This window comes from Eptesicus fuscus, chromosome 6, assembly GCF_027574615.1.
Source record: "Eptesicus fuscus isolate TK198812 chromosome 6, DD_ASM_mEF_20220401, whole genome shotgun sequence".
Taxonomy (NCBI): Eukaryota; Metazoa; Chordata; class Mammalia; order Chiroptera; family Vespertilionidae; genus Eptesicus; species Eptesicus fuscus.
Window position 1 is genome coordinate 8,135,019 of NC_072478.1, and position 25,858 is coordinate 8,160,876.

General features: G+C 45.8%; 1 protein-coding gene across 1 annotated transcript in view; it reads left to right on the top strand.

Moving 5' to 3' along the window:
• Window positions 1-25,858, top strand: part of ADAMTS2 (ADAM metallopeptidase with thrombospondin type 1 motif 2) — a 255,810-nt gene that overhangs the window by 76,156 nt on the left and 153,796 nt on the right. The window contains exon 3 of the mRNA XM_008151418.3: window positions 19,620-19,779. Within this exon, the coding sequence (XP_008149640.2) occupies window positions 19,620-19,779 (160 nt within the window). The remainder of the gene's footprint in view (window positions 1-19,619; window positions 19,780-25,858) is intronic.

Sequence of the window (25,858 nt, forward strand, 5' to 3'; positions counted from 1 at the left end):
TGTTTGTGGGAGTTTTTTTTATTATTATTATTGTTTCAATTTTATTAGTTGTAATCAGTCTATTCAAGTTTTCTGATTCTTCCTGATTCAGTTTCCTAACATCCTAAGTTTCTAGGAATTTATTTATTTTGTCCAATTTGTTACCATATTGTTTTTTTGTAGTATTTTCTTGCAATCCTTTGTATTTCTTTAATGTCAGTTGTTACTTCCCTTTCATTTATGATTTCATTTATTTGGATCCTCTCTCTCTCTTTTTTCTTGACAAATCTGGTTAAAGGTGTTTGTCATCTTTATCTTTTCAAAGAACCAGCTCTTGGTTTTATTGATCTTTTGGGGGTGTTTTTAGACTCTTTTTCATTTATTTCTGCTCTGATCTTTATTATTTTCTCCCTTCTATTCATCTTGGGCTTTGTTTCTCATTCTTTTTCCAGTTCCTTTAAGTGTAAAGTTATATTGTTTATTTGATATTTTTCTTATTTCATGAGATAGGCCTGTAATACTATGAAATTCCCTCTTAGGACTGCTTTCACTGTGTCCCATAGATTTTAGTTTGTTTTTTTCTAATTTTCATTTGTTTCAAGGTATCTTGTGATTTCTTTCTGATCTCAGTGTTAATCCATTCATTGTTTAGTAACATGTTATTTAACCTCCATGTCTTTGTGGGGGTTTTTCTGTTTTGTTCTTGTTACTGAGTTCTAGTTTCATACCATTATAGTCAGAGAAGATGCTTGTTATAATTTCAGTCTTCTTAAATTTATTGAGACTTGATTGTGGTCTATCCTAGAAAATGTTTTATGTGCAATTGAAAGGAATGTATATTTGGTTGCTTTGGGGTAAAATGCTCTGAAGATATCAATTAAATCCATTTAATCTAGTGTGTCATTTAAGGCCACCATTTCCTTGTTAATTTTCTGTCTGGAAGATATATTTATTGATGTCAGTGGGGTGTTAAAATTCCCTACTATGACTGTATTACTATCAATCTCTCCCTTTATGTGCACACAAGGGTTATATTTTCTTGTTGGCTCTCTCCCTTTATCATTATGTAGTATCCTTTGTCTCCTACAATAGCCTTTGTTTTAAAGTTACTTTTATCTGATATAAGCATTGCTCCCACCTTTTCTTAAAATTTCCATTTGCATGAAATATTTTTTGCAGCCCTTTACTTTTAGTCTGTGTGTATGTTTCAATCTGAGGTGGATCACTTGTAGACAGCATATCTTTGTATATTATTTTCTTATTCATTCAGCTACCCTATGTCTTTTGATTGGAATATTTAAGCCATTCACATTTAAAATGATTGTTGATAGGTACATATTTACTGCCATTTTATAATTTTAGTGATGTTCCTATTTTTTCCCCCTTATACTTTTTAAAGCAGGCTTTTAACATTTCTTGTCTGGGAAGCTCCTTATTTCTCCTTCAATTTTTTGAATGATAGCCTTGCTGGGTAAAGTAGTCTTGGTTGTAGGTCCCTGCTTTTCATACTTTGAATATTTCATGCCATTCCCTTCTGCCTGAAATGTTTCTGTTGAGAAATGAGCTGACAGTTTTATGGAAGCTCCCATGTAGGTAATTAACTGCTTTTCCCTTACTGCTTTTAAGATTTTTTCTTTGTCTTTAACCTTCTCCATTTTAATTATGTGTGTCTTGGTGTGAGCCTTTTTGGGTTCATCTTGTTTTGGGATTCTCTGCACTTCCTGGATTTGCATGTGTTTTTCCTTTACCAGGTTAGGGAAGTTTTCGGCCACTATTTCTTTAGTTTCTTGAATCCTTGCCCTCTCTCTCTCTTCCCCTTCTGCTACCCCTATGATGCAGATATTGTTATGCTTCAGGTTGTCCCAAAGTTCCCTTAAACTATCCTCATTCTTTTTAATTCTTTTTTCTTTGTGCTGTTCTAATTGTGTGTGTGTGTGTGTGTGTGTGTGTGTGTGTGTGTGTGTTTTACCTTGTCTTCCAAATCACTGATTCGATCCCCTGCTTCATGCAATGTACTTTAAATTCCTTCCAGTGTATTCTCCTTTTTTGTTTAATCCTCACCTGAGGATATTTTTCCCATTGCTTTTTCAGAGACTGTGGAAGGAAAGAAATGAGGGATGGAGAGAAAGAAAGAGAGAGAAGAAAGAAATGTGAGAGAGACACACATTGATTGGATTGATTGGTTGCCTCCCACATGCACCCCAATCAGGAGCCGGGAGGGAACCTGCAACCCAGTTATGTGCCCTTGACCAGGAATTAAACCTGTGACCCTTTGTTGCATGGACTGACACTCTAACCATGGAGCAACACCAGCCAGGGCCCTTCCAGTGTGTTCTTGATGTCTAATATGGTATTCTTCATTTATGACTGGTTCATTTTTACGGTTTTTATCTCCTTTTTCATTTTGTTTCACTAAGTTCCTTGAGCATCATTATAACCATTACTTTTAATTCTATATCTGATAAATTGATTATCTTCATTTCCTTTAGCTATTTTCTGGAAATTTCTCCTGTCTTTCATTTGGGGCCTACTTCTTTGTCTCCTTGTTTTGGCTGCTTCTTTGTGTTTTTTTTCTATGAATTAAATAGATTGGCTCTGACTCCCAGTCTTTGTGAGGTGGCCTTATGTAGTAGGTGTCCTGTGGTACCCAGTGGCACAGTCTCCTTGATCACCTGAGCTGAGTGCTCTGGGAATGTCCTTTGTGTGGGCTATGTGGGCCCTCCCACTGTAAGTGAGTCTTGATTACTATTGGCCTGTTCATGCATGGGATCAACCTTCAGGCTGACTGTGAGGCTCAACTCTGACCACAGCGTGCTAGCTACTGTGCAGATGCTGACACATGAAGCAGAATTCCCTTCAGCAGGCTTTAGTGCCTGCTGAGATTTCCCTTTGTGTACACAGCTTGTGAAACTTATTGGACCCTGCTCTGATGTCTGAACCTGGCCACTGGGTGCGTTGGTTATCAGTCTCTTGGGAGGGACTCTAGTGCAGCCCAATGTCAGATACTCTCTGTGCCTGGCCCTCGGCAACCTGTTTGGAGCTACAAACGATCCACCGTTTGTGACTGCCTCTGCTGTGCTTGGGTGCACCTGGGCAGAACCAAGCTGCACACAAAGGCCACCTTTAATTAGCCCTGGGCCTGGGTACAGGTCAGCAAAAGCCCAAGGCACCTTGAAATCTGCCTCTGCCTGCAAGCTACCGGTGAGGCTGTCACTGAAAGAGCCTCTAACAAAGTTGGGGTGATGGGGCTAGTGGATCTTCTGTGAGGGAGAGGTGCTGTTTAGGCCGGGCGTGTCTCTGCTGCAGAGCCACACAACTCAGACTGTCATGGTTTTGCCCCTGTTTGGCAGGGCCACCAGGGCCTGGAGGTTGGGTCTTTTGGACGCCTGGGGGCATTGTTCTATCAGATCTCCTGTGAGGGGGAAGTGCCAGTCAGGCTCACTAGAAAGTGAGGTAAATGGTCCCTGGCCCAAAGCCAAACATCTTAGTCACTGACACATCTTGAGTTTTTCTAGACCTCTATGCCCTGGCCAAGGCAGCTGACTCCTCAGCATGGCATAAGCTCCCCAGGGTGATGCAAGAATGTGGGGCAATTGCTTCCCTCATGCAGCTGCCACATGGAGTGGAGTGTTCCACCCAATAAAGATGGTACCTGCAGTATCAGAGAATGACTCAGCACAGGGATCCTGGTGGCTGTCCTACCATCTTCCTCCCCAGATCCACAAACCCCTGTCTCTCCTCACACAATCCTAGTTCACTCCATCCTCCTTTCACCAGAGCCCAGGGTGAGTGACTGTGAATGAAATTTTATGTGTTGGCCCTTTAAGAGGGTGCCTTTGACCCCAGCAGACTCCATCTCTCCATGGTTGATAGAAACCCTACTGCTTTTCACAACTGGATGTTCTGTGGGCATCTCTTCCCGGCTCTGGTGCTCTGGACTGGGGAGTCTGGCTTGGGGTTTAGGCCCCACGCTTCTCAGGGGAAACCTCCCACAGCTGAGATATCCGTCCAGAACCTCAGCCGCCACTTGTGGGAGCAGGGCCAGCCCTTTGCATCCCCTCACTTTTTCCAGTCTTGATGTGGCTACTTCTGTAAATCCTTGGTTATCAGACTCCTCTTCAACTAGTCTTCAGTTGTTTATTCAGGATGATTGTTCTTTAATTGGGTTGTAATTCCAGGTAAGGGTAGCTTTCTCCTACTCTGCCTCCATCTTGAAACCCTCTGTTAAAATTGTTTATTACAGATGTTTCTAGATAAGCTGCATTTCATGTTACTAATAATGATACTGATAATAACGACCTAGTTTATTAGGCATGATTCCAGGTGCTTGAAAATGTTTAAACCTCACAATAACTATACACTTGCTGTTCTCATCCTCATTTAACACAGGAATAGAGAGTCCACACAGCCGGTGCTCAGAGTGACAACAGAAGCAGAGTAACCGGGGGGCCATGCCATTAATGGCTAGGCTCTGTTGACATTTGGCACAGAGACATACATCACTTTACATCAGGCCATCATACTGGGGCTGGGCCTACCTTCCTTAGTCAGTAATGTTGTGGATGTTGGTTCCTTAAGTAATGGAAAGTCTTGTCTATAAAATTCTTCTGGACTTGCATAAATTTCAACATTTGTTTGCAAGTCATAGAGATAGTTGAAAACAACCTGACCACTTGTTTTTTGTTATATTTATTTGTTGTTACTTCTGTCATCTTATTTATGTTTGTTTTTATCCTTTTTTGCTGTTTTTCTAGTCTTCCATATTTACTATATGATCTATCCTCCTCCATCTTCAGTTATATTACTTTTATTAGTTCTGGCTTTTATAAATTCAAATAGTATTTGTAAACTTATATCTATCAACTTTAGCAGCTTATCAATAACTGCTGTTCCTTCTATGGAAGATTAAGAAAAGAATACAATTAAACTACTTTTTTTGTTCTTCTTCTATCCACTCTTTAATTTTTATTGACAATTTTTGCCCCATTTTATTAGAGTTGAATTATGAATTATTTTTACATTGCATATCTTTCCTTTCCAGAATATATGGTAAATGCCTTGGTTTGTAATTAAAATGATCACAATGGAATAGATACAGAGGTCAATTTTTTGAAATCAGGTCTGGGCTACATAAATGGCAGGTGAGGGATGATGGAGAGAGACATGAAGCAGAACTGAGGCAGGTGCTGTTGAAAGGATTCCCTTTAGCAGCAGAGCTATATACCATGCCTCTTTGCTTCTCCACTCTCCAAGGCTCTGACTTGCTCAAGGTCACACACCTGGTTATGCAGTCTGGGCTCTCATTCTAACCTCTTGTTCCCTGAGGGTTGGCATAAAAGATAACTTAATATGGCACCAAACATTACATAAAAACATTGGATCCTAAAACATCCCAGCTGGCTTATTGGCAAAAATCGACAAGCTGATCCTAAAATTTATATGGAAATACAAGAGACCCATAATAGACAAAGCAATGTTGAAAAAAGAAGAACCAAATTAGAGAACTCACACCTTCTGATTTCAAGGCTTAGTCCAAAGGTACAGAAATCGTACTGTATGTACTGACAGAAGGACAGACAGATAGATCAATGAAACAGAACTAAGGATCCAGAAATAAGTCCTTACACTGATTTTTGACAAGAGTGCTAAAACAATTCAATAGAGGAAAGAACAGCCTTTTCAACAAATGGTGCTGGACAACTGGATATCCACATATAAAAGAATGATGTTGGACCCTTCCTCACATCAGATAAAATATCAACTCAATGTGGATGATAGATCTGAATGTAAGTACTAAAACTGTAACACAATTTAAAAAAATATAGGAGTTACTTTGGGTTAGGCAAAGCCTTAGATACCAAAAGTACAAATGGCAAAAATAAAAATAGAAAGTTTTTTATAACATCAAAGAACACCATCAAGAAAGTAAAAAGGCAGCCTACAGAATGAGAGAAATTGTTTGCAATTCAAATATCTAATAGGGACTTATATCTAGAATACATAAAGAACTCTTACAACTCAGTAAAAATGAAAATAATGTAATTAAAAGTGAGCAACGAGTTTGAATAGTCATTTTTCCAAAGAAGAGAAATGATAAATGAGCATGTGAAAAGATGCTCAACATCCTTAGTCATCAGAGAAATTAAAACAAAACCACAATGCAATACCATTTGACATGCATGAAGATGGCTAGAAGAAAAAAGACAACTGTTGGTGAGGATGTGGAGAAATTGCAACTCTCACACACAATATTGGTGGGAACGTAAAATGGTGCATCTGCTCTGGGAAACAGTCTGGCATTGAGTTACCATAGGACCCAGCAATTTTACTCCTAGGAAGGTGCCCAATAGAAATGAAGACATATATGTCCACACAAAAAAAATGTGCATGAATCTTCAAAGCAGCATTATTCATAAGAGCCAAAATATAGAAACAACCCAAACGTCTATTAAGCAGTGAATGGATAAATTAAAAGTCGTATATCTGTTCAGTGAAATATTATTTGATAATAAAAAAGGAATTTGGGTACTGACATATTCTACAACATAAGCATCTTGAAAACACTTTACTAGGTGAGTGAAATCAGGCATAAAAGATTACATACTGTATGATTCTATGTATGAAATGTCCAGAATAAGCAAATCCATGGAGACAGAAAGATGATTGGTGGTTTCCAAAGGCTGGTATGTATGTAGGCGATTGGGAGGAATGGGGAGGACTGCTAATGTCTATGGGTTTCATTTTGGGGTGATGATGTTTTAAGGTTGATTGTGGTGATGAGTGAACTGTACACTGTGAGTGGGTGAATTGTATGATATGTGAATTATAGCTCAGATAAGCTATTACCCATTTTAAAAAAAAACATATGAATCTCATAGTGAGAAAACTATTTTCCTTTTGATTCTATTTTAAATTTTCTGACTGAGTCAAGGTGTCTCAATTTGATGCTAATAGATCTTTAATACCTGTGTAATTTTTTGTAGCAGAGAGGTTAGGAATCAGGCGCAGGGTCTTAGCAGACAGGAGTATCCAGCTAGAATTTTCCAAAACAACATATGGCAAAACTGTGATGGTGGTGAAGAAGTGCTGGAGTTGGTTGCCCCATGCTGGATCTCCTGGGGGCCGGTGTCGGGAGTTACAGGGGTTGGGCAGGGCTATATTCCTAAGCCTTCTCCTGTCTGCTGAAAAATCTGAGCAATCAGCTTAACTTCTTTGTGCCTTAGAGTCTGGAGATGGAGAATTCTGCCATGTAGAATTTTGAGGGAATTTGAATTTGAAGCCCCATACATCACACCTTGCTAACAATGGGGACTCCAACCTGGGGCTTCCTCGGGTGCCACAGGTCTCTTAGGAATGAAGTCCAGAGGCTATAGGATGATGTGCCAAGGGAGCTGGATGCAGAGAGTGGACTGCTGTGGCCCCAAGGAGACCTTGACCTTTATTTTGCAGGTAGAGGCGATGATCTAGGAGAGGAGCAGGTTTCTTGCTTGTAGTTTGCTCTCATCGATCCTATTAGAGTTACAGAAGGATAACTGCTCACCTGCCTAACTCCTCACTTTGCAGGTGAGGGAACTGGGGGCTGCAAAGGGAACAGGACTGGCCCAAGACCAGAATTTGAAACCAGGCCTTTTGGCTGTGCATCAAAGCTTGTTCCCTCTGAGGTCTCTTTCTCCACCCTGCTCATCAAAGTGGGGTCAGCTTTCTTTAGCACATGGCTGGGCATGGCACCCAGCACTGGGGGCACATGTCCATTGGGGCATCATGGTTTCAAGCCTCAGAAACTGACTCTGGACAGCTTAGGGCAAAAGGGGGACTTTTTGACGCAAAGGACCTGGAAGGCCTGAAACCAGGCCCAAGTAGGGGCAGGGCCTGAGAGGTGAACTCATGGGGGCCCTATGGTGCTCAGGGACAACCCTGTCTGTGGTCCCTCAATTCTGGCCACAGCCTCCCCTCTGATCTGGAAGGACAAGCTTTGCATACCAGTGGGAGAGGCAGCTCCCCAAGAAAAAGGATGGGGGTGGATGGCACATGGAGACAACCTGCATCCACCTGAATAAGGCAGAGATCAAGGGAGACAGGGACTCTGCCATAAGGTGTCCATATAGAGACCCCTCCAGAAGAGAGTATTCTGGAAAGCATGGAGCAGAAGCGGATAGAGATGCAGGGGAGAGAACAGATGCTTCCTAACCCACAAGATTGTTCTTATTTGCTGGTGGCCAGTTTCCCCACTGAAGGTTGATGTTCCTTTTGGAAAAGTGGGAAAAGCAACATGCAAAACATACTCTGTGATGCTGAGCTGTGAAGGAGCCCTGCTGGTTAGGACAGAATGGCTTCAATCTGAAGAGACTTCAGTTCTTACACCTGTGACTTCAGCGGTTGGGTCAGGCCCCTCCCTGTAAAACTTCCCGGGTTGCCTCGGTCTCCCTAGGCTGTTGGGAGATGCTCTTAAGTGGCAGACCTGGTTTTGGCAATGCACCCACTAAACCAGCGGTCGCCAACCTTACGGACCTCCCGGACCTGCAGTGGTCTGCGGACCACCAGTTGGCGACCACTGTACTAGACCATCATTAGACCAGGCCAGGGCAGGCTGAGGCCTTTGCCCTGTAGTCCAAAGGAATCTTGTGGATCCTTTTCCAAAAGAAAGAAGGGATGGCTTTCTCTTCTGATCCCAGGCACTTCAGGAGCCACAGGCTTTGGTGCAGACATGGCCGAGTCCAAGAACCTCACCACACACAACTAGTCCCAAAAATGGCACAGAAATGACATCAAGAAATCCAGATCACAAAGATACAAATCTCTTAAGGGGGTAGACCCCAAGTTCCTGAGAAACACAACAAGAAAGGCCTAAAAAAGGTGCTGGCCAACAACGCCAAGGCCGTGAGAGCGTGTACTGAGGCTGTCAAGGCCCACGCAGAGCCAAGGAGGTCAAGTCCAATATCCCAAGGGGTGGCAGCCACAAACTTGACCAACTTCCCTACATCTGGTGTGACCCTGGGCTGCTGTCTGCATGGGGCTGGTGTCCTCCTGTGCTATTTGGACAAATAAACCTGAGGCAGGATCTGTAAAAGAAAAAAAGAAGGGATGAAGGGATACATTGCTCTCAGAGCGAAATAGCTCGAGGAACTGGAATTTTACCAGATGCCAGCATGTTTGGGGATTCCTGTGACAAGTGCACGTGTGTGTTTCCGAGCAAGGTCAAGTTTGGAGACAGTGAGCTAATGCAGATGCACGCTGCTGTCCTCTGTCAAAGTCTGGATCCTTCTGTTTTTGGATCAGCTTCCTGTTTTCTTTTTATTCTGATTGTTACCACTGCTACCTTGACAGGCACCTCACAGTCTTAGTGCCAGAGGTTGCAAAAATGACAACACTGAGTGACAGATCTGGTGCGGGTTACGAACTAGTGGGAGGCTGCCTATGGCTTCCGTGGAAGGAGCCAGTGAGCTCAGCAAACTGGGCACCCACAGATGGGGACAGAATGCTCACATGCTTTCCTGTGACACCCCAACTCTGAGTTACTTTAAAATTCAAAGTAACAGAGAATAGCTGTTAAGCCTTTGGATTTTTAAATAAATTTTTAACTTTTTATTTCTACTTCTAATGATTATTTCATCCTAAACCAAACAGCAAAAGGACAGGGCACCACAGAAGAGAGGTAGATAGGTATCTTACAATTCACCAGGATCTGAAACTGGTGATTTGATCTGATGACCAGAGAACTAGCGGGTTCTGAGCCCCTGAAGTGGCATCTGAAGATCAGGGACAACCTCTCTATCCTCTCTGAGCCTCTCTTCTTGTGGGGTTGTGCAGACAGTCACAGAGTCCCCCTCCACAGAGCACCAGGCTGTTCAACACTCTTAATTGAATCCCTTTAGAACAGTATACTTCAGGGATTTCTTTAATATTTATAGAGTTGGGAAAGGAAACTGGTTCTTATTAATAAAAATTATATGCACAACCAGATACACATGCCACTGGCAGCAGGAAAATAAGATTCCTAGAAAAAAAAATCAGCAAAACATAGCCCACAATCTATGCCTTGTTTTCTTGTCCAAAAAAAAATTTTTTTTCAGATTTTTAGACAGACTATTCCTGGGATGCTTACTAAAATAATTGAAAATCAGGAAACAACATGAACCCCGCTTTTCTTGTAGAGAGCTCCTCACCAAGCACAGCTCTGGTCTTTCTAAAGCTCCTGAGTGAGGTCACCAAGTTTGCAGAGTAGAAGAGCCTGTCCCTCAGCAAGGATCAACAATTAGGCAGCTACCCATGAACAAAAACAGCTTTGGAGAGCTCAGGAGTCCAGCAATGCAGTGGAACAGAATACCTGAGAATAACCTCACAAACAGGAAGGAAGAACAACTCCATTTGGCCAGCATCATCCCAGCCCCCAGACTGATGCTGCTCAACATCAAGAGGGAGCTCCCTCTCCTCAATGAGAAAGGAGGAGAGTGGGGTGAGTTACCAGCTTTTCCAGACTTTCGGGGCACCACTCAAAGGACCTACTTCAGTTTCACTCCACTCAGGAATAGGCAAAGCTGAGATGTATAGAGATGGTTGGGAACAAGGAACAAGGGCATGGGCCACCAGTATCAGACACACAGAGAGTACAACTGTGGTTTCCCATGATCTGCTCTACAGAGAAACCCAGCAGCTTTCACTGCTAAAGACCCCAATGACCATCACAGCCACCACAATCCTAAAGATTTCATTGCTGAGGTTTTCTCCTCATAGATTTTCATATTCACAGACACCAGATGCTTGAATTCCTCTCCCTCCATCCCTTGTCCTCACTTCCTGGCCTCTGTGACTGTGTGAGTACATAATACTAGCTTAGACCCCTGTGGCTGAACCCTACCACTCTTCACGTGCTATGAGCTAGCTTCTCCAGCTGTGCACACGTGCCACCAACCTGACTCCTGTCATCAGGCTCCACTGCCATGTGCATGCCTGTTGTGAGACCTTGCCCCCCCCTGGGGGTACACACTGACAGCCACGGCCTGTGACCACTTGTGTACCCACTTGTGTACCCAGCAGTTAGTCCGAGTTCTGACTGCTGACCCTGTTCCTCCTCACTACATCAGTATCAACAACCAGTCCCTGCCACTACACAGGCACCTGAAGCAAGTGTGTTACACCACTAGGTCTGGCCACCACTACTGCTTGCCTTGGTAGCTAGCCACTGGATCTGGAGATACCACTAAAGGCCCAAACAGCCCTTGTAGCCACTGTGGAACTCCTATAGCAACCTACAAGGACCATGGAGTTATTAATAGCATAGATCCTACCAGCCTGAGCCAATGAACCATCATGTTTCTCCTCAACCCAGACCCAGAGATGCCACACCCCCCACACTTGGTACCTTACACCACTAGATCCAGGTCACAGCATGCACTCCACCGGCAGGTGAGGGTCTTTCCTTACTGAAGTTAGGAAATGTGCAGACATCTACACAAGGCTACCAGGATCATGAAGAATCAGGGGAACTTGACACCACTAGAGGAACACAGTCAACTTCCAGAACAACTCCACAGAAGTGGAAATACATTAATTGCCTGACAAAGAATTCGAAATAATTATTCCAATGATGCCAAGAGAGCTACAATTTAACAAAATCAGGAAAAGTATAAAATGTTCAACAGAGATAGAAAATAAAAAAGAACCAAACAAAATTTGGAGCTAAGTACATGGTCAAATTCAGAATATTCAAATATTATAACATAGTGTGTTAACCACTTAACTCTAGTATACAAGTTAAAGAGAAAAGTATAAAAATAGGCGTTGCTACAATAATATGTTAATAGCTACACAAAATAAAAAGATGTGATTGTGCCTGGCTGGTGTGGCTCAGTGGTTGAGCATCAACCCAGGAACCAAGAGGTCACTGTTTGATTCCTGGTCAGGGCACATGCCCAGGTTGTGGGCTCCATCCCCAGTGGGGGATGTGCAGGAGGCATCTGATCGATGATGTTTTTTTCTCATTGATGTTTCTCTCTATCTCTCTCTCTTCCTCTCTCTCTAAAAATCAACAAAAACATATTTTTTCAAAAGACATGATTGTGACATCAAAAACATAAAATGTGTGAGAATAAAAGGATAGAGTTTTTGTATGAGATCATATTTAAGTTGTTATCAACTTAAAACAAATTGTTATATCTATAATATATTTCAAGTTAGCCTCAAGTTACCACAAAACAAAATTCTATAGTAGATACATACAAGATAAAGAGAAGGGGATTGTATTATGCCACTGTAGAAAATCATCAAGAGAAAAATAAAGCAACAAAGGAACTGTCAAATAGTCATAAAACAACACAATGGCATAAGTAAGTCCTTACCAATGCAATTGCTTTAAATGTAAATGAGTTAAATTTTTCAGTCAAAGGTGTAGAATGACTGAATGAATAAAAACACAAGCTCTAACTATATGCTGCATATAAGAGATTCACTTCAGCTTTAAGGATACACATGGACTCAAAGTGAAGGGATGGAAAAAGTATTCCACCTAAATGGGAAACAAAAGAGAATAGGGGTAGCTAAACTTATGTCAGACAAAATTAACTTTAAGTCAAAATCTGTAGCAAGAGACCATAAAGTCATTATGCAATCATAAAGAGGTCAATTAATAAAGAGAATAATAACAATTGTAGATATATATGCACCCAACATCAGAGCACCTAAATACATTAATCAAATACTAACAGATCTGAAGAGAGAAACAAATAAGTATACAATAACAGTGAGAGACTTCAGTGCCCCACTTTTAACAGTAGATAGATCATTCAGACAGATAATCAGTAAGGAAACATTGGATTTGAACTGAGCTTTAGTCCAAATTACCCTAAAAGAGTATTCCATCCAATAGCAGCAGAATACACATTCTCCTCAAGTATATATGGTAAGTCAAAAAACAAATAGTAGCAAATGTAACAGAATAAAATCACACCAGTTATCTTCTTTTACTACAATGGTATGAAATTAGAAATCAATAGCAGAAGGAAAAACAAAAAATTCACAAATATGTGGAAATTAACACACTCCTGAACAACCTAAGGGTCAAAGAAGAAATCAAAAGGGAAATAAAAAATATCTTAAACTAAAATTGAAACAGTACACCAAAACTTATGTGATACTGCAAAAGCAATTCTAACAAGGAAATTTAGTGATAAATGTCTACAATAAAAAAGAGAGGTTTCAAATAAACAAGAAGCTAGAAAAAGAATATATTATGCACAAAATTAGAAGATGGAGGGAGATAACAAAGATCAGAGCAGAAATAAATGAAATAGAAACCAGAAAGACAAAAGATCAATGAAATTAAGAGCTGGGTATTTTTTTAAATTGACAAATCTTTTAGTAGACTTACCAAGAAAGGAAGAGAGGAATCAAATAAAATTATGAATCAAAGAGAGATACTACACTTGATATCACAGAAAGGGTCATAAGAAACTACTATAACAATTATACACTAATAAATTGGACAATGTAGAAGAAATGGATAAATTCTTGAATCATACAACCTACCAAGACTAAATCTTGAAGAAATAGAAAAGCCGAATAGACCAATAACAAGTAAGGGAATTAAATCAGTAATCAGTCTCCTAACAAAGAAAAGCCCAGGTACAGTGGCTTCACTAGTGAATTTTACCAAACATTTAAAGAAGAATTAACTCCTGTCCTCCTCAAACTCTTCCAAATAATTGAAGAGGAGGGAACCCTTCCAAACTCATTCTACAAGGCCAGCATTACCCTGATACCAAAGCCAGATAAGGATACAAGACATGAAAACTAAGGCCCACATCTTTGATGAATATAGATGCAAATATTCCAATAAAAATGATCAAATCTAATTCAACAGTACATAAAAGAGATCATACACTATGATCAAGAGGGATTTACCCTTTGGATCCAAGGATGAGTCAACACATGCAAATTGATAAATGTGACACATTACATTAATAGATTGAAAGATAAAAATCATATGATAATCTCAATAGATGCAGAAAAGTATTTGATAAAATTCAACCTCCTTTCATGATAATAACTCTCAACAAATTGGATATAGAAAGAACACACCTCATCATAATAAAGGTCATACATGATAATCCCACAGCTAACATCATACTTAATGGTGAAAGGTTGAAAAATTTCCCCCTAAGATCAGGAACAAGCCAAATGTGTCCACCCTCACCACTCTTATTCAACACTAGAGGCCTGGTGCGTGAATTTGTGCACAGGTGGGGTCAGGCTGGCCTGCCCGGATCCATCTGGGCTGATCTGGCTGGGCCAGCCGGGGGGGAAGGGCCGTGGGTGGTTGGCCAGCCGGCCCCACCCCTGATGGGGGGTGGGGCTAATCAGGGCAGCACCAGCCAGAGGGAGGGACCATGGGCGGTTGGCCAGCCGGCCCCACCCCCTGGTCAAACTCCCTGTCGAGAGGACAATTTGCATATTAGCCTTTTATTATATAGGATAGTATTGGAAGTCCTAGCCAGAACAATCAGGCAAGAAAAAGAAATGAAAGGCATCAGAATTGGAAAGGAAGAAGTAAAATTGTCTCTGTTTCCTGATGACAGATCTGGTATATAAAAAGTCCAAAAGACTCCAAAATCAATATACAAAAATCAGTTACATTTCTATAGCTGAAAAAGAAATAAAGAAAACAAGCTCATTTATGATAGCATCTAAAATATATAGCAATTAATTTATCCAAGGAATTGAAATATCTATACACTAAAAATTGTAAAATATTGGTGAAAGAAATTAAAGAAGGCACAAATAAATGGAAAGTTATACTTTGTTTATGGAATAGAAGAGGTAATGTTATTCAAATATTCATACTACCCAAAGCCATCTATAGACTCAATGCAATCCAAAAGAATAAAAAACAATCCTAACATATTTAAGACCATGAATAGCCTAAGCCCATGGTCGGCAAACTGTGGCTCTCGAGCCACATGTGACTCTTTGGCCCCTTGAGTGTGGCTCTTCCACAAAATACCACGGCCTGGGCGAGTCTATTTTGAAGAAGTGGCATTAGAAGATGTTTAAGTTTAAAAAATTTGGCTCTCAAAAGAAATTTCAATCGTTGTACTGTTGATATTTGGCTCTGTTGACAAATGAGTTTGCCAACCACTGGCCTAAGCGATCTTGAGAAAGAACAAATCTGGAGACATCACACATTCTAATTTTAATTATATTACAAAGCTATATTAATCAAAACAATATGGTACTGAAATAAAAACAGACATTTATTAAAACAGAATTGAGAGCCCAGAAATAAACCCATGCACATATGTGGTCAACGTGTATTTTATAAGGGAGCCAAGAATACTTAAAGAGGAAAGGGTAGTTTTGGGAAGGGACAGGAGTGGGGAGGAGGGGCATCAATGGGGAAATAAAGGGGACATCTGTAATACTTTCAACAATAAGGATACATTTTTAAAAATATTTGGTGTTGGGTAAACTGAACATTCACATGCAGAAGAATGAAATGGGACCCCTATTCTACACAGCTCATGAAAGTTAACTTGAAATGGATTAAGGTCTTAAAATAAGACCTGAAACCATAAAACCAATTGCACAGGCAACAAAAACAAAAATCAACAAATGGGACTATATTAAATTTAAAAGTTTCTGCACAGCAAAAGAAATAAAAGACAACCTATAGATTGGAAGAAATAGTTTCAAGACATATCCTACCTAATAAAATAGTAATATGCAAATTGACCTCACCTTCGCTATGCCCAAGCCACACCCACCAGCCAATCAGGGCGAGTATGCAAATTATCCAACAAAGATGGTGGTTAATTTGCATATGCTGAGGGAGGGAGGAGTGAAGACTGAAGACAATTTAGAAGGAAGAGGGAGGAAAAGCTGAAAGCAAGGTGGCTGCCAGAGGGAAAGCCCGGGCTGGGCAGGGCGGGGCGGGGCAGATGGGGGCGGGCCGCAGCAGCTGCTTGCAGGATTCTTCCTGCAAAAGGGCTACTAGTATTGGATAAGGAGTTAATATTCAAAACCTTTAAGGAACTCATTCAATTCGATAGCTGATAAAACAAATAATCAGATTTAGAATGGGCAAAGGATATGAATAGACATTTTTTCCAAAGATCTATAAATGGTCAAGTACCTGAAAGAATGCTCAGTGTCACTGATCATCAGGGAAATGCAAATCAAAACCACAATGAGATGTCAGTTCACACCTGTTAGAATGGCCATTATCATAAAGGTAACAAGTGTTGGCAAGGATGTGGAGACAAGGGAACCCTTGTGCACTGTTGGTGGAAATGTGAATTGTTTAAGTCACTATGGAAAATAATATGGAGGTTCCTTAAAAAATTAAAAATAGAGCTACCAGCCCTGACCTGTTTGGCTCAGTGGATAGAGCATTGGCCTGGGGATTGAAGGGTCCTGGGTTCGATTCCAGTCAAGGGCATGTACCTTGGTTGCAGGCACATCCCCAGTAGGGGGTGTGCAGGAGGCAGCTGATCGATGTTTCTCTCTCATCGATGTTTCTAACTCTGTATCCATCTTCCTTCCTCTCTGTAAAAAATCAATAAAATGTATTTTTTTAAAAATAGAGCTACCATATGACCCAGCAGTCCTCCTCCTGGGTATATATCCAAAGAAAATGAAAGAGATCAAAGAGATACCTTCATTCTCATGTTCATTGTAGCATTTTTCACAATGGACATAGAAACAACCTGCTTGTCCATCTATGGACAACTAATTGATAAAGAAATATTACAATGGAATATGTACAATGGAATATTATTCAGACTTTACTAGTATAAAAAAGGAAATCCTATCATTTGTGACAACATGGATGAAACTGAGGAACATTATGCTAAGTGAAATAAGCCAGACACAGAAAGACAAATACAACATGACCTCACTTATCCTATATAATAAAAGCCTAATATGCTAAGTGTCCTGTCAACTGGTCGGCCATTCAACCAATCAAAGCATAATATGCTAATGATATGCTAAGGCTGCTCAACCTCTCGCTATGACGTGCACTGACCACCAGGGGGCAGATGCTCCGACCAGTAAGTTAGCTTGCTGCTGGGGTCCGGCCGATTGGGACTGGGCAAGAAGGGCTGGACTTGCCCTGGAGCCCTCCCGCGGTCCATCTCCAGCTGGCCAACCTCCTGCATCCCTCCCCGACCCTGATCATGCACCAGTGGGGTCCCTCAGCCTGACCTACACCCTCTCGCAATCCAGGACCCCTCAGGGGATGTTGGAGAGCTGGTTTCGGCCTGATCCCGCAGGCCAGGCTGAGGGACCCCACTGGTGCACAAATTCGTGCACTGGGCCTCTAGTCCTATCTAATAATAGAGTAACATGTAAATTACCATCACTCTGCTACGCCCACGATTGGGCGGCGGGAGGCTGGGGGGCGGGACTCGGGGTGGCCTATCCGGCCATTGAGAGGCACGGATCCGCTGCCACTTAAGGGGGGCTACCCTGCTGTTGAGAGGCGCAGGGGGCGGGACTCCCGCCCCCTGTGCCTCTCAATGGCCCGCGGCCGCTGAGGGGGCCTGCCGCGGACACCCAGCTGCGCCTCTCAATGGCAGGGTAGCCAGGTGTCCGCGGCAGCCCCCCTCAGCAGCCGTTGAGAGGCACAGGGGACGGGAGTCCCGCCCCCTGCGCCTCTCAACAGCAGGGTAGCCCCCCTCAGCGGCCGCGGACCATCAAAAGTGGGGGAGCTGGGTGCCTGTCTGCTCCGGCACCAGCGGACAGGCACCCAGCTCCACCGCGAAAAGCGAAAGCATGTAGGGGACCCTACACGTGCATGATTCAATCATGCACTGGGCCTCTAGTATATATATAAAATATAAAACAGTCAAACTCATAGAAGCAGAGTAGAATGGTGATTGCCAGAGGCTGGGGGAGGGGGACATGGGAAGTAATGGTCAAAGTGTACAAAATTTCAGTTATGCAAGGTAAGTAAGTTCTGGAAATCCCCTACACAGCATAGTGCCCATAGCTAACAACACTCTACAGTATGCTTAAAATTAACTGCAAGAATTGATTTTATGTTCTGTTCTTAACATAAAAAAGTGACCCTGGCCAGTGTTGCTCAGTGGTTAGAATGTTGGCCCTCACAGCAAAAGGTCGAAGGTTTGATTCCTGCTCAAGGGCTTGCAGGTTTGATCCCCCAATCCTGGTTGGGGTGTGTGCAAGAGGCAACCAATCTCTCTCTCTCTCTCTCTCTCTCACTCTCTCTCTCTCTCTCTCTCTCTCTCTCTGCCTTCCTCCCTGCCTTCCTTCCACTCTCTAAAAAGCAATGGAAAAAATATCCTTGGGTGAAGATTTTTTTTTTTAATGGTAATAATAAAGGGGATGGGAGGAAACTTTGAGAGGTAATGGACATGCTTATGGTCTTGATTGTGGTGATGGTTTCACAAGTGTATACTGATTCCCATACTCATGGAGTTACATACATTAAACATGTGCAGCTTTTCACATGTTGATAATACCTCAATAAAGTAGTTTTTAAACAGCAAAACACACCCCTGAATGAGTCTAAGTATGTGATCTAAAGGAAATATATCTGCAGGTTGACACAATGGGGGCCCCAGTTTGAAACCACTGGTTTATAGATACTGGACCAAAAAATCAAAGTGTGGGAGCTGGACGATGGGGCTGTGACCAAGCATGGTCAAGGGGCGGGCAGGGCCATATGGAGGTGGTGGTTGGGGGGGTTCTTAGCCAGTTCTTGAGGGGAGAATCAGAATTTACCTGATGGCCAAGCTGAGGGCTAGGTCAATTCAGGGGCAGGGAGGCCTGGCTGTGCACCCCATGTAGGAAGGCCAGGCTGTCCCAGAGTCTGGTGTGACATGAGTGAGCTGGGGGCAGGAGAGGCAGGCAGAGAGCCTTGGATGTCGGAGCGCAGTGCAGCCTGAATCCTGATGGAGACAGGTCCAGAAAGAAGCACCAGGGTGGTCTTATAAAGAGGCAGCAGTTTAGTTGCTGTGGAGTCTGGGCTGGTGACGGATGTGGATAAAGGGATATACAGTGGGGTGCAGGGGCACAGGCTCCATCTATGGTACCTCCTGCCAGGCAACGTGAAGCCCACTGTGGTTTGAGCCTGCATTTTCCAAGGAAAGCTGGAATTCCAATTTTGAAACAAGAAATCTGATCCTTTCGAGTATTGGGTTCCCAACTTTGGAAACACTGTTTGGGGTAAACTGAGCAGTTCTGTGGGCAGAGTCAGCCCTGACGGACAGTTTTTATCTTTGCCTTGGACTTGGGGCTCCTGAGGGTGGGGTGGCACTGGTTTATATTTGGTGAATCTTGGTGTCCCCCTGGGGCCACACAGAGGCTCATAGTGTACTTCAGTTCCTTCAGGCTGTTTTCGACAGTTTGGCTTAACAAGCCGCAGGTTGGAAGATGGGGGTGGGAATGACGTAGGCAGAGTCCCTTCCCCAGCCAGGGCTCAGCACAGTCCAGCGGCTCTGGCCTTAGGGACTAGAAGTGAAGACTCTGGGCAAATGGTGTCCCTAAGGCCCGTCCATGACCTTCCCAGCCCAGCACCTCGCTCTGCCAGGTGGGAGATTCTGCCCTCTGGGACCCTCCTCGCTGCTCCCCCACCTTGTCTGTTGTGCTCTGGGAATCTGAACCATCTCATCTTTGCCCTGCAGGCTGGCCTGATTCGAATGGAGGAGGAGGAGTTCTTTATCGAGCCCCTGGAGAAGGGGCTGGCAGCGAAGGAGGCTGAGCAGGGTCGTGTGCATGTGATATATCGCCGGCCATCCAACTCCAGGCTCCCTTCTCTCGGGGTGCCACAGGCCCTGGACACAGGTAAGGCTGCTGCGGGTGGGCAGGCTGTGTGGTAAGCCCTGGATGTCCACCCTGAGGGACCCAGGCACCCCTTCCTCAAGCCAGGTCCCAGGCTCAGGCTGAGCCCTGCACAGTGGGGGAGTACAGGGGCAGGGCCCTCTGCTCTGGGTGTATGTGGGCCACCACCTGCAGGTCTGGGGCCTCCATAGAGAACAGTGAAAGCTGCCTCAGAGTCCTCCTTTTTCTGCCCAAGGGCATGCCTGTGTCAGGAAGCAAAGGAGGCCCAAGTCCTGAACCCATGTCTGTGACCCTGTGCCTGCTGCCCCCAAACAGCCTCTGTCCCCCGCCTGTTTGCTGCCCACTTTCCCTGCCAGGGTAGCTGCTCCTCCTGGCTGGTTTCAGAGAAATGTGGGATTGCAAGGAGAGGGAAGTGCACCACGAAGGCCCGGGGCTTCTTCCAGCAGCCTCAACCGCCTGTGCAGATTTACATGGTTTTATCTTTTTCAACTTGGAACCTTCTGGGCCCAGGAGTGTGGAAGGAGCGGTGGGGCAGGCATGATGGCAGGCCCTCAGAGCCCTCCAGGAGGCCAGACTCACTGACCAGCCCAAACCTTTCCAGCATTTTCAGGATCTCAGGTCATGGATTACAGTGAGGCCAGGCCTCAGCCTGAGGTCCTAGATCCCTGGCTAGTGGCAGGTGGCAGCAGGCACAGAGGCCTGGGTCTTGGGTCGGGCACATCTGCGTGTTAAAGTGAGCCCCAGAGGCCCCGCTGGGCTAGCCCACCTGGGCTGTGATTTGCAGGGACTCTCCTCACCCCGAGCAGTCCTGGCTCATTTATCTTAGATCTGTGCCTTCCCAGCTTGACAGATAAATTGGGTGCAGCCCGGCAGGGCACCATTCTAATTTCAAGAAGTGGTGTCACATATCTTTGCAAAGGAATTGCTCCCTCGGGAAGCCTAGCACTGTCTGGAGCTGATCAATACTCTGGTGGTCCCTTGGTCCCGGTGATAAATCGCTGTCTGCCTGGGCTGTGAACAGCAGGGCCTCGCTGCCCCACTTCCCCCAGCCTCAGCCCCTCCTGCCTCTTTCCCGCCCTTGAGCTTCTCTGCAGGGGGAGGAATGAAGAATAACCCCGCAGGGTGTGGCTGGGAGAGATAACGGGGCAGGAGAAGTACCTCAGACCAGGGACCACCAAGACCCTGGCCTTGTTCCTTGAAGGCCTGCTGCTCTCGGGCAAGTTTGGGCCTCTGTCTTGTCACCTGTCCCATGGGGCTAGAAAAGCCTGTATCTCAAAATGCTGAGGGCCTGGAACTTTGTGCTTTGGACCTGGGGCTTCTGGGCTGGCCTCTACTGGTGGTGCCTAGAGTCTGGCTCATGCTGGGTGAGGGGCTGCCAGGTACCTTAGGTGAGTTTCCAATCCCACATTCCAGGTGGTGCTTGTCGTCCTGAACATGACAGCCCTCCACCGCGGCCTGGCTGGCCTTGCATTATTAGCTGTGCTTCCGTTGGTCTTGGGGCATCTTCTGTTAAATCTTCCCCTGTCCACCTACTTTGGTGAGAGCTTGGAATTCAGAACTTAAGAAATTTCAAACTCAGAATAAGCGCAGAAACCACTGGCTTCGAAGATGCTGGGAAAGGCCAGTTACACCATTTGGAGACTGAGGCTGTGCTGGAAGGGGGCAGGGGGAGCCTGCCCCAGGCTGAGCTCTGGGCCTCAGCCCTGGGCTATGGGTGTGTAGGCTGTAGGCCACAGGTCTATGGCCAACTCCCCTTTCCTTTATGTCCCTGCCCAATGTCAGCATGACCTTGTGTGGGTGACTTGGTTGACCGAAAGCATATTTTTCGCTGAATGTGCTTAATTGTTCACACTTGGCCTAGAGCTGAGGCCTATCCACTGGTTGGAGGGGGTCAGATCACAGTATGTTGGGCTGGGCTAAGGGCCCGGGGTGACATCAGATGGTTTGGACCCGCTCACCATCAGCCTGGGCCCAGTTAGGGCCCACAGTACAGCTGGGACAAATGGAAACGCAGTGTCTTTGGCTGGGTACATTTGCTCCTTCCCCTTTCCTGCAAGAGAATATGGAGCCCAGGACCTCTGTGTACGTGCGCGGTGGGGGATCCTTTCTCCTGGTGAATTCTGATGGGGATCCTGACATCAATGTAGCTTTGCCTAAAGCAGGCAGGAAGCTTCCAACCTCCCCCCGCCCTCCCCATTCCCTTTAGCTACTCCTGGAAGCACATTTGAACCCTGCCCCCAGCCATTTCTCTATGGGCAGTGGGTGTGATGGGTCCCTGGGCCTGCTGGTCTGGCTGGAGGTGGGGCAGGGTGGGTGTTTCCCATGGCTCCTCCAGCATGCCGAGATACATTGCCCTGTTTTCCCTGAGCAGCCAGCAGGCTTCCTGGAGTGTCTCAAGGCCTCACTAATGGTCTCCATCACCTGAGGTTAGTTGCAGGGTTTCAGGTTGCCCACAGAAATAGGCGGGGAATGAAGGTTTTACATGTCTTCAAGGACTTGGCCAATGCCGAGTGTGCACTTCGCAGCTTAGTGCCACCAGGGTCTTTCTTGGGTCCTGAAAGGGAGGGTATAGGACTCAGTGATGGCGAACCTATGACACGTGTGTCAGCACTGACACGCGTAGCCATTTCTGATGACACGTGGCCGCATGCCGAGGATGAAACATTTGCTGCTCCTGAGGATGAAACATTTGCGACTAGAGTCTTGGAGTTAGTTTTTTCCTCAAAGTGACACACTACCCGAATTATGCTCAGTTTTTTGGCGAAGTTTGACACACCAAGCTCAAAAGGTTGCCCATCACTGCCAGGGGGCTGAGGGAAGGGGAAAGGACTCCTCCCTCCTCACTGGCCTTGCAGGTGTGGCAAAAGCTGCTCTGCTGCACTCGGCTGAGTCCGGGAGCCTAGCCAGGGCAGGAGGGCAGAACTCGGAGGCCAGGGAGCTAGGGTGGCCTTTAGCGGAGGGGCCTCTCTCAGGCACCGGAAGTCCCATTCTCTGTCTCCCCCAGAGCCAGCCCTGTGCCCCCAGGGCAGTATGTTGGGGATAGGGGTGCTGTATAACATTGGCATCTCTTGTGTGTGTGTGTGTGTGTGTGTGTGTGTGTGTTTTTGCACCGGCCCACATACTTGCACAGGGGTCCACTCCGAGTTCTGCGCTCCTGCCTGAGCCCTGCTCCAGTTGCCATCTGTCAACCCATTGTTTGGGGTTGTTGAGGGGAAGCCATGGGCTGGTAGGAGGGAAGAGAAGCCCTAGCCCAGTGATCGGCAAACTCATTAGTCAATAGAGCCAAATATCAACAGTACAACGATTGAAATTTCTTTTGAGAGCCGAAAACCGACTTCTGCGCATGGGCCACGAAGTTTCAATCGCACTGTACGTGCGCGCCCGCACGTGGTATTTTGTGGAAGAGCCACACTCAAGGGGCCAAAGAGCCACATGTGGCTCGAGAGCCACAGTTTTCCGACCACTGCCCTAGCCTATTGATCCTGGCATATCCCTGCCCTCCTAGTCTCAGGCTACTTCAACATACCACCACCAACCGGGTGGTTTCAAACAGCAGCAGTTTATTCTCTCGCAGCTCTGAAGGGCAGAAGTTTGAAATGAATGTTAAATCAAGGTGTTGGCAGGGCCACGCTCCTTCCAGGGGCCCTGTGGAGGAATCCCTGCTTCACCATCCCCAGCTCCTGGTGGCTGCTGGCTTCCCTTGGCTTGTGGCCACATCACTCTGATCTCTGTCTCTGTGGCCACATTGCCTCCTCCTCTTCTGTGTGTGTGTGAGTCTCCCTGCTGTCAGAATGCATGTGATTGCATCCACCCAGATCATACAGGGTGATATCCCCCATCACAAGATCCATAATCTAATTATATCTGCAAAGTCCTTTTTTGTCATATATGGTTACATTCATAGGTCCCAAGAATTGGGACCTTGTATGTTGGAGGGCCACCATTCAGCTTATACAGGGAGTGAATCAGTGCTCCCCCTGTAGGGTGGCTATGCAGTGAAGGGGTGCACATCTGTCAAGGGTGATGCTTGAGGCTTCGCTCACTTCTCGGGATAATGCTCAGGCATAGCCCAAGCAGGACCCTTGGCCTTCTGCCTCTGCTGGACCCTCATCCAGGCTGTGGGGCCCAGAGAGGCTGGGCTGGGCTGGGCTGTGACTGGGTTGTGCTGTGGTTAGGCTGATCCCAAGGCCATGTGCACAGAGTAGACTGTTGCCTCCAAATGCCTGGCTGTCACGCGGGAGGGGCTTTGAACTTGGGGAGGGAAAGATCCCTGGGTTCTGTGCTGGGCACGTGGTCTGTCAGGCACACAGTGACTTTTCAGAAAGTCCTGCCATCCCAAGACAAGGGCTGCAAGTTCAGAAGCCTGCAGGGCCCAGCAGGCAGTGCCAATGAGGATGGCTCCAGGGGCCAAAAAATAATAATAATAATTACACCACCCTTGGCCTGGCTTTTGTTTCTCTGCTTTTGACATAGATGTGGACACAGAGTCTGTCTCTGCTAAAAGAGGAGCAGCAACAGGAATGCAGCAGCACGTGGCCTCTGCCTGGCCTCACCGAGGGTGCAGGGTGGAGCAGAGGCCCTTACTGGGCTTCTGATGGTGACCTGGAGGGAGTGTGGGCGTGGGGCAGTGATCCTCTTACTGCCAAGAGAATCTAGACATTAAAATTTTATGTGAAATCACCAGATTTTCAAATGTTGATTCAAATTTCTGAAAGGCACCCTATGGGCCCACTAAAAACAGCCCCATTGGCCACCTGTGCTTGTGAGATACAGCAGCCAAGTGTCCTCTGGACCCTCTGGGGTTGCTCTTCTGGGCTTTGGAACAGAGCTGGGGGCTGTCAGCTCCTGCTAGGCAGGTGGCTCTGGGTCCCTAGAACTGCCTCTGGGCCACTGTGCCCTCCCACTCCACCTTACCCTGAGCCCTGGCTGAAGGAAGAGCAGTCAGGCAGCTCAGTGCCCATGACCTTGGCTGACTCCTCCTGGAAGCAGCCAGTGCCAAGCCTCTGCCCACTGCCGTCAGGCTGTGGCGTCCTCCCCGGTGGGCAGAGTTGGTATGTATGTCACCTGCCCTGGGGAGTGCCTTCCCTGCCACTGCCAAGGAAAGCCTGAGAGAGAGAGAGAGAGAGAGAGAGAGAGAGAGAGAGAGAGAGAGAGAACAGCGTTAGCACTAGAGTCTTCACCCTGCGGCCCCCAGTTCTTCCTCCCCTGCTCACCTGCTGCAGGTTTTCCAGGTTTCTGAGGTGCTGCCTTGGGAGTGAAGCTTGTGGTAGGTGAGCAAGGCCAGGAACCAGATGACTGCAGCTACTGCTGGTGGCTCCCAGCGGCCACCTCCTTGAATGTTAGAGCTGAGAAGGGACGGCCTCCTGCAGGCAGTGGGCAGCCTCCAAGAGAAAGGGGCCTGGCGGCTAGTGCTGCATGACAGCCAGCTGCTCTGGTCCGGGCTGGAGGCAGGGAGGCAGGGAGGCCGGAGCAGTGCGGGGAGAGAGTGGAGCCTTGTAAGGACAGACAGATCATCAGGCTTCCGAGATGCAGTGATGTAATGAGTGACGGAGGGGGCCCTGCCAAGGCCTGGTAGGGGTGAGGGGTCAATCATGGGGTAGGTGGGGAGCAGGCCAGGTCAGGGAGGCTCTTGGCCCTGAAGCAGTTGATGTCAGTTTGTTGGCCCCTGTAACAAGTTGCCACAAACTTAGTGGCTTTAAACAACTCAGGTTTGTTCTTTTAGAGTTCTGGAGGTTGGACGTCCAAAATGGATCTTAAGGGGCTAAACTTAAGGTATCAGCAGGGCTGGTTTCCCCCGGAGGCTCAAGGGAAGAATCCCTTCCTCACCTCTCTCAGCTTCTGGTGGCTGCCCGAGTCCCTTGGCTCATGGCCACGTCACTCTGACCTCTGCTTTGTGTTCACGTGACTCCTCTTCCTCCCCAGTCGAGCCTCCTTTTGGATCCTTCTTACAAGGATCCTTAGGATTACATTTGCCCTTCTGGGATAATCAGCGTAATTTTCCATCCCAGCTTTCTTAACTTACTCACCGCTGCAAAGTTGCTTTTGCCTTGTAAGATAACACAGATCCTGGGGATGAGGCCGT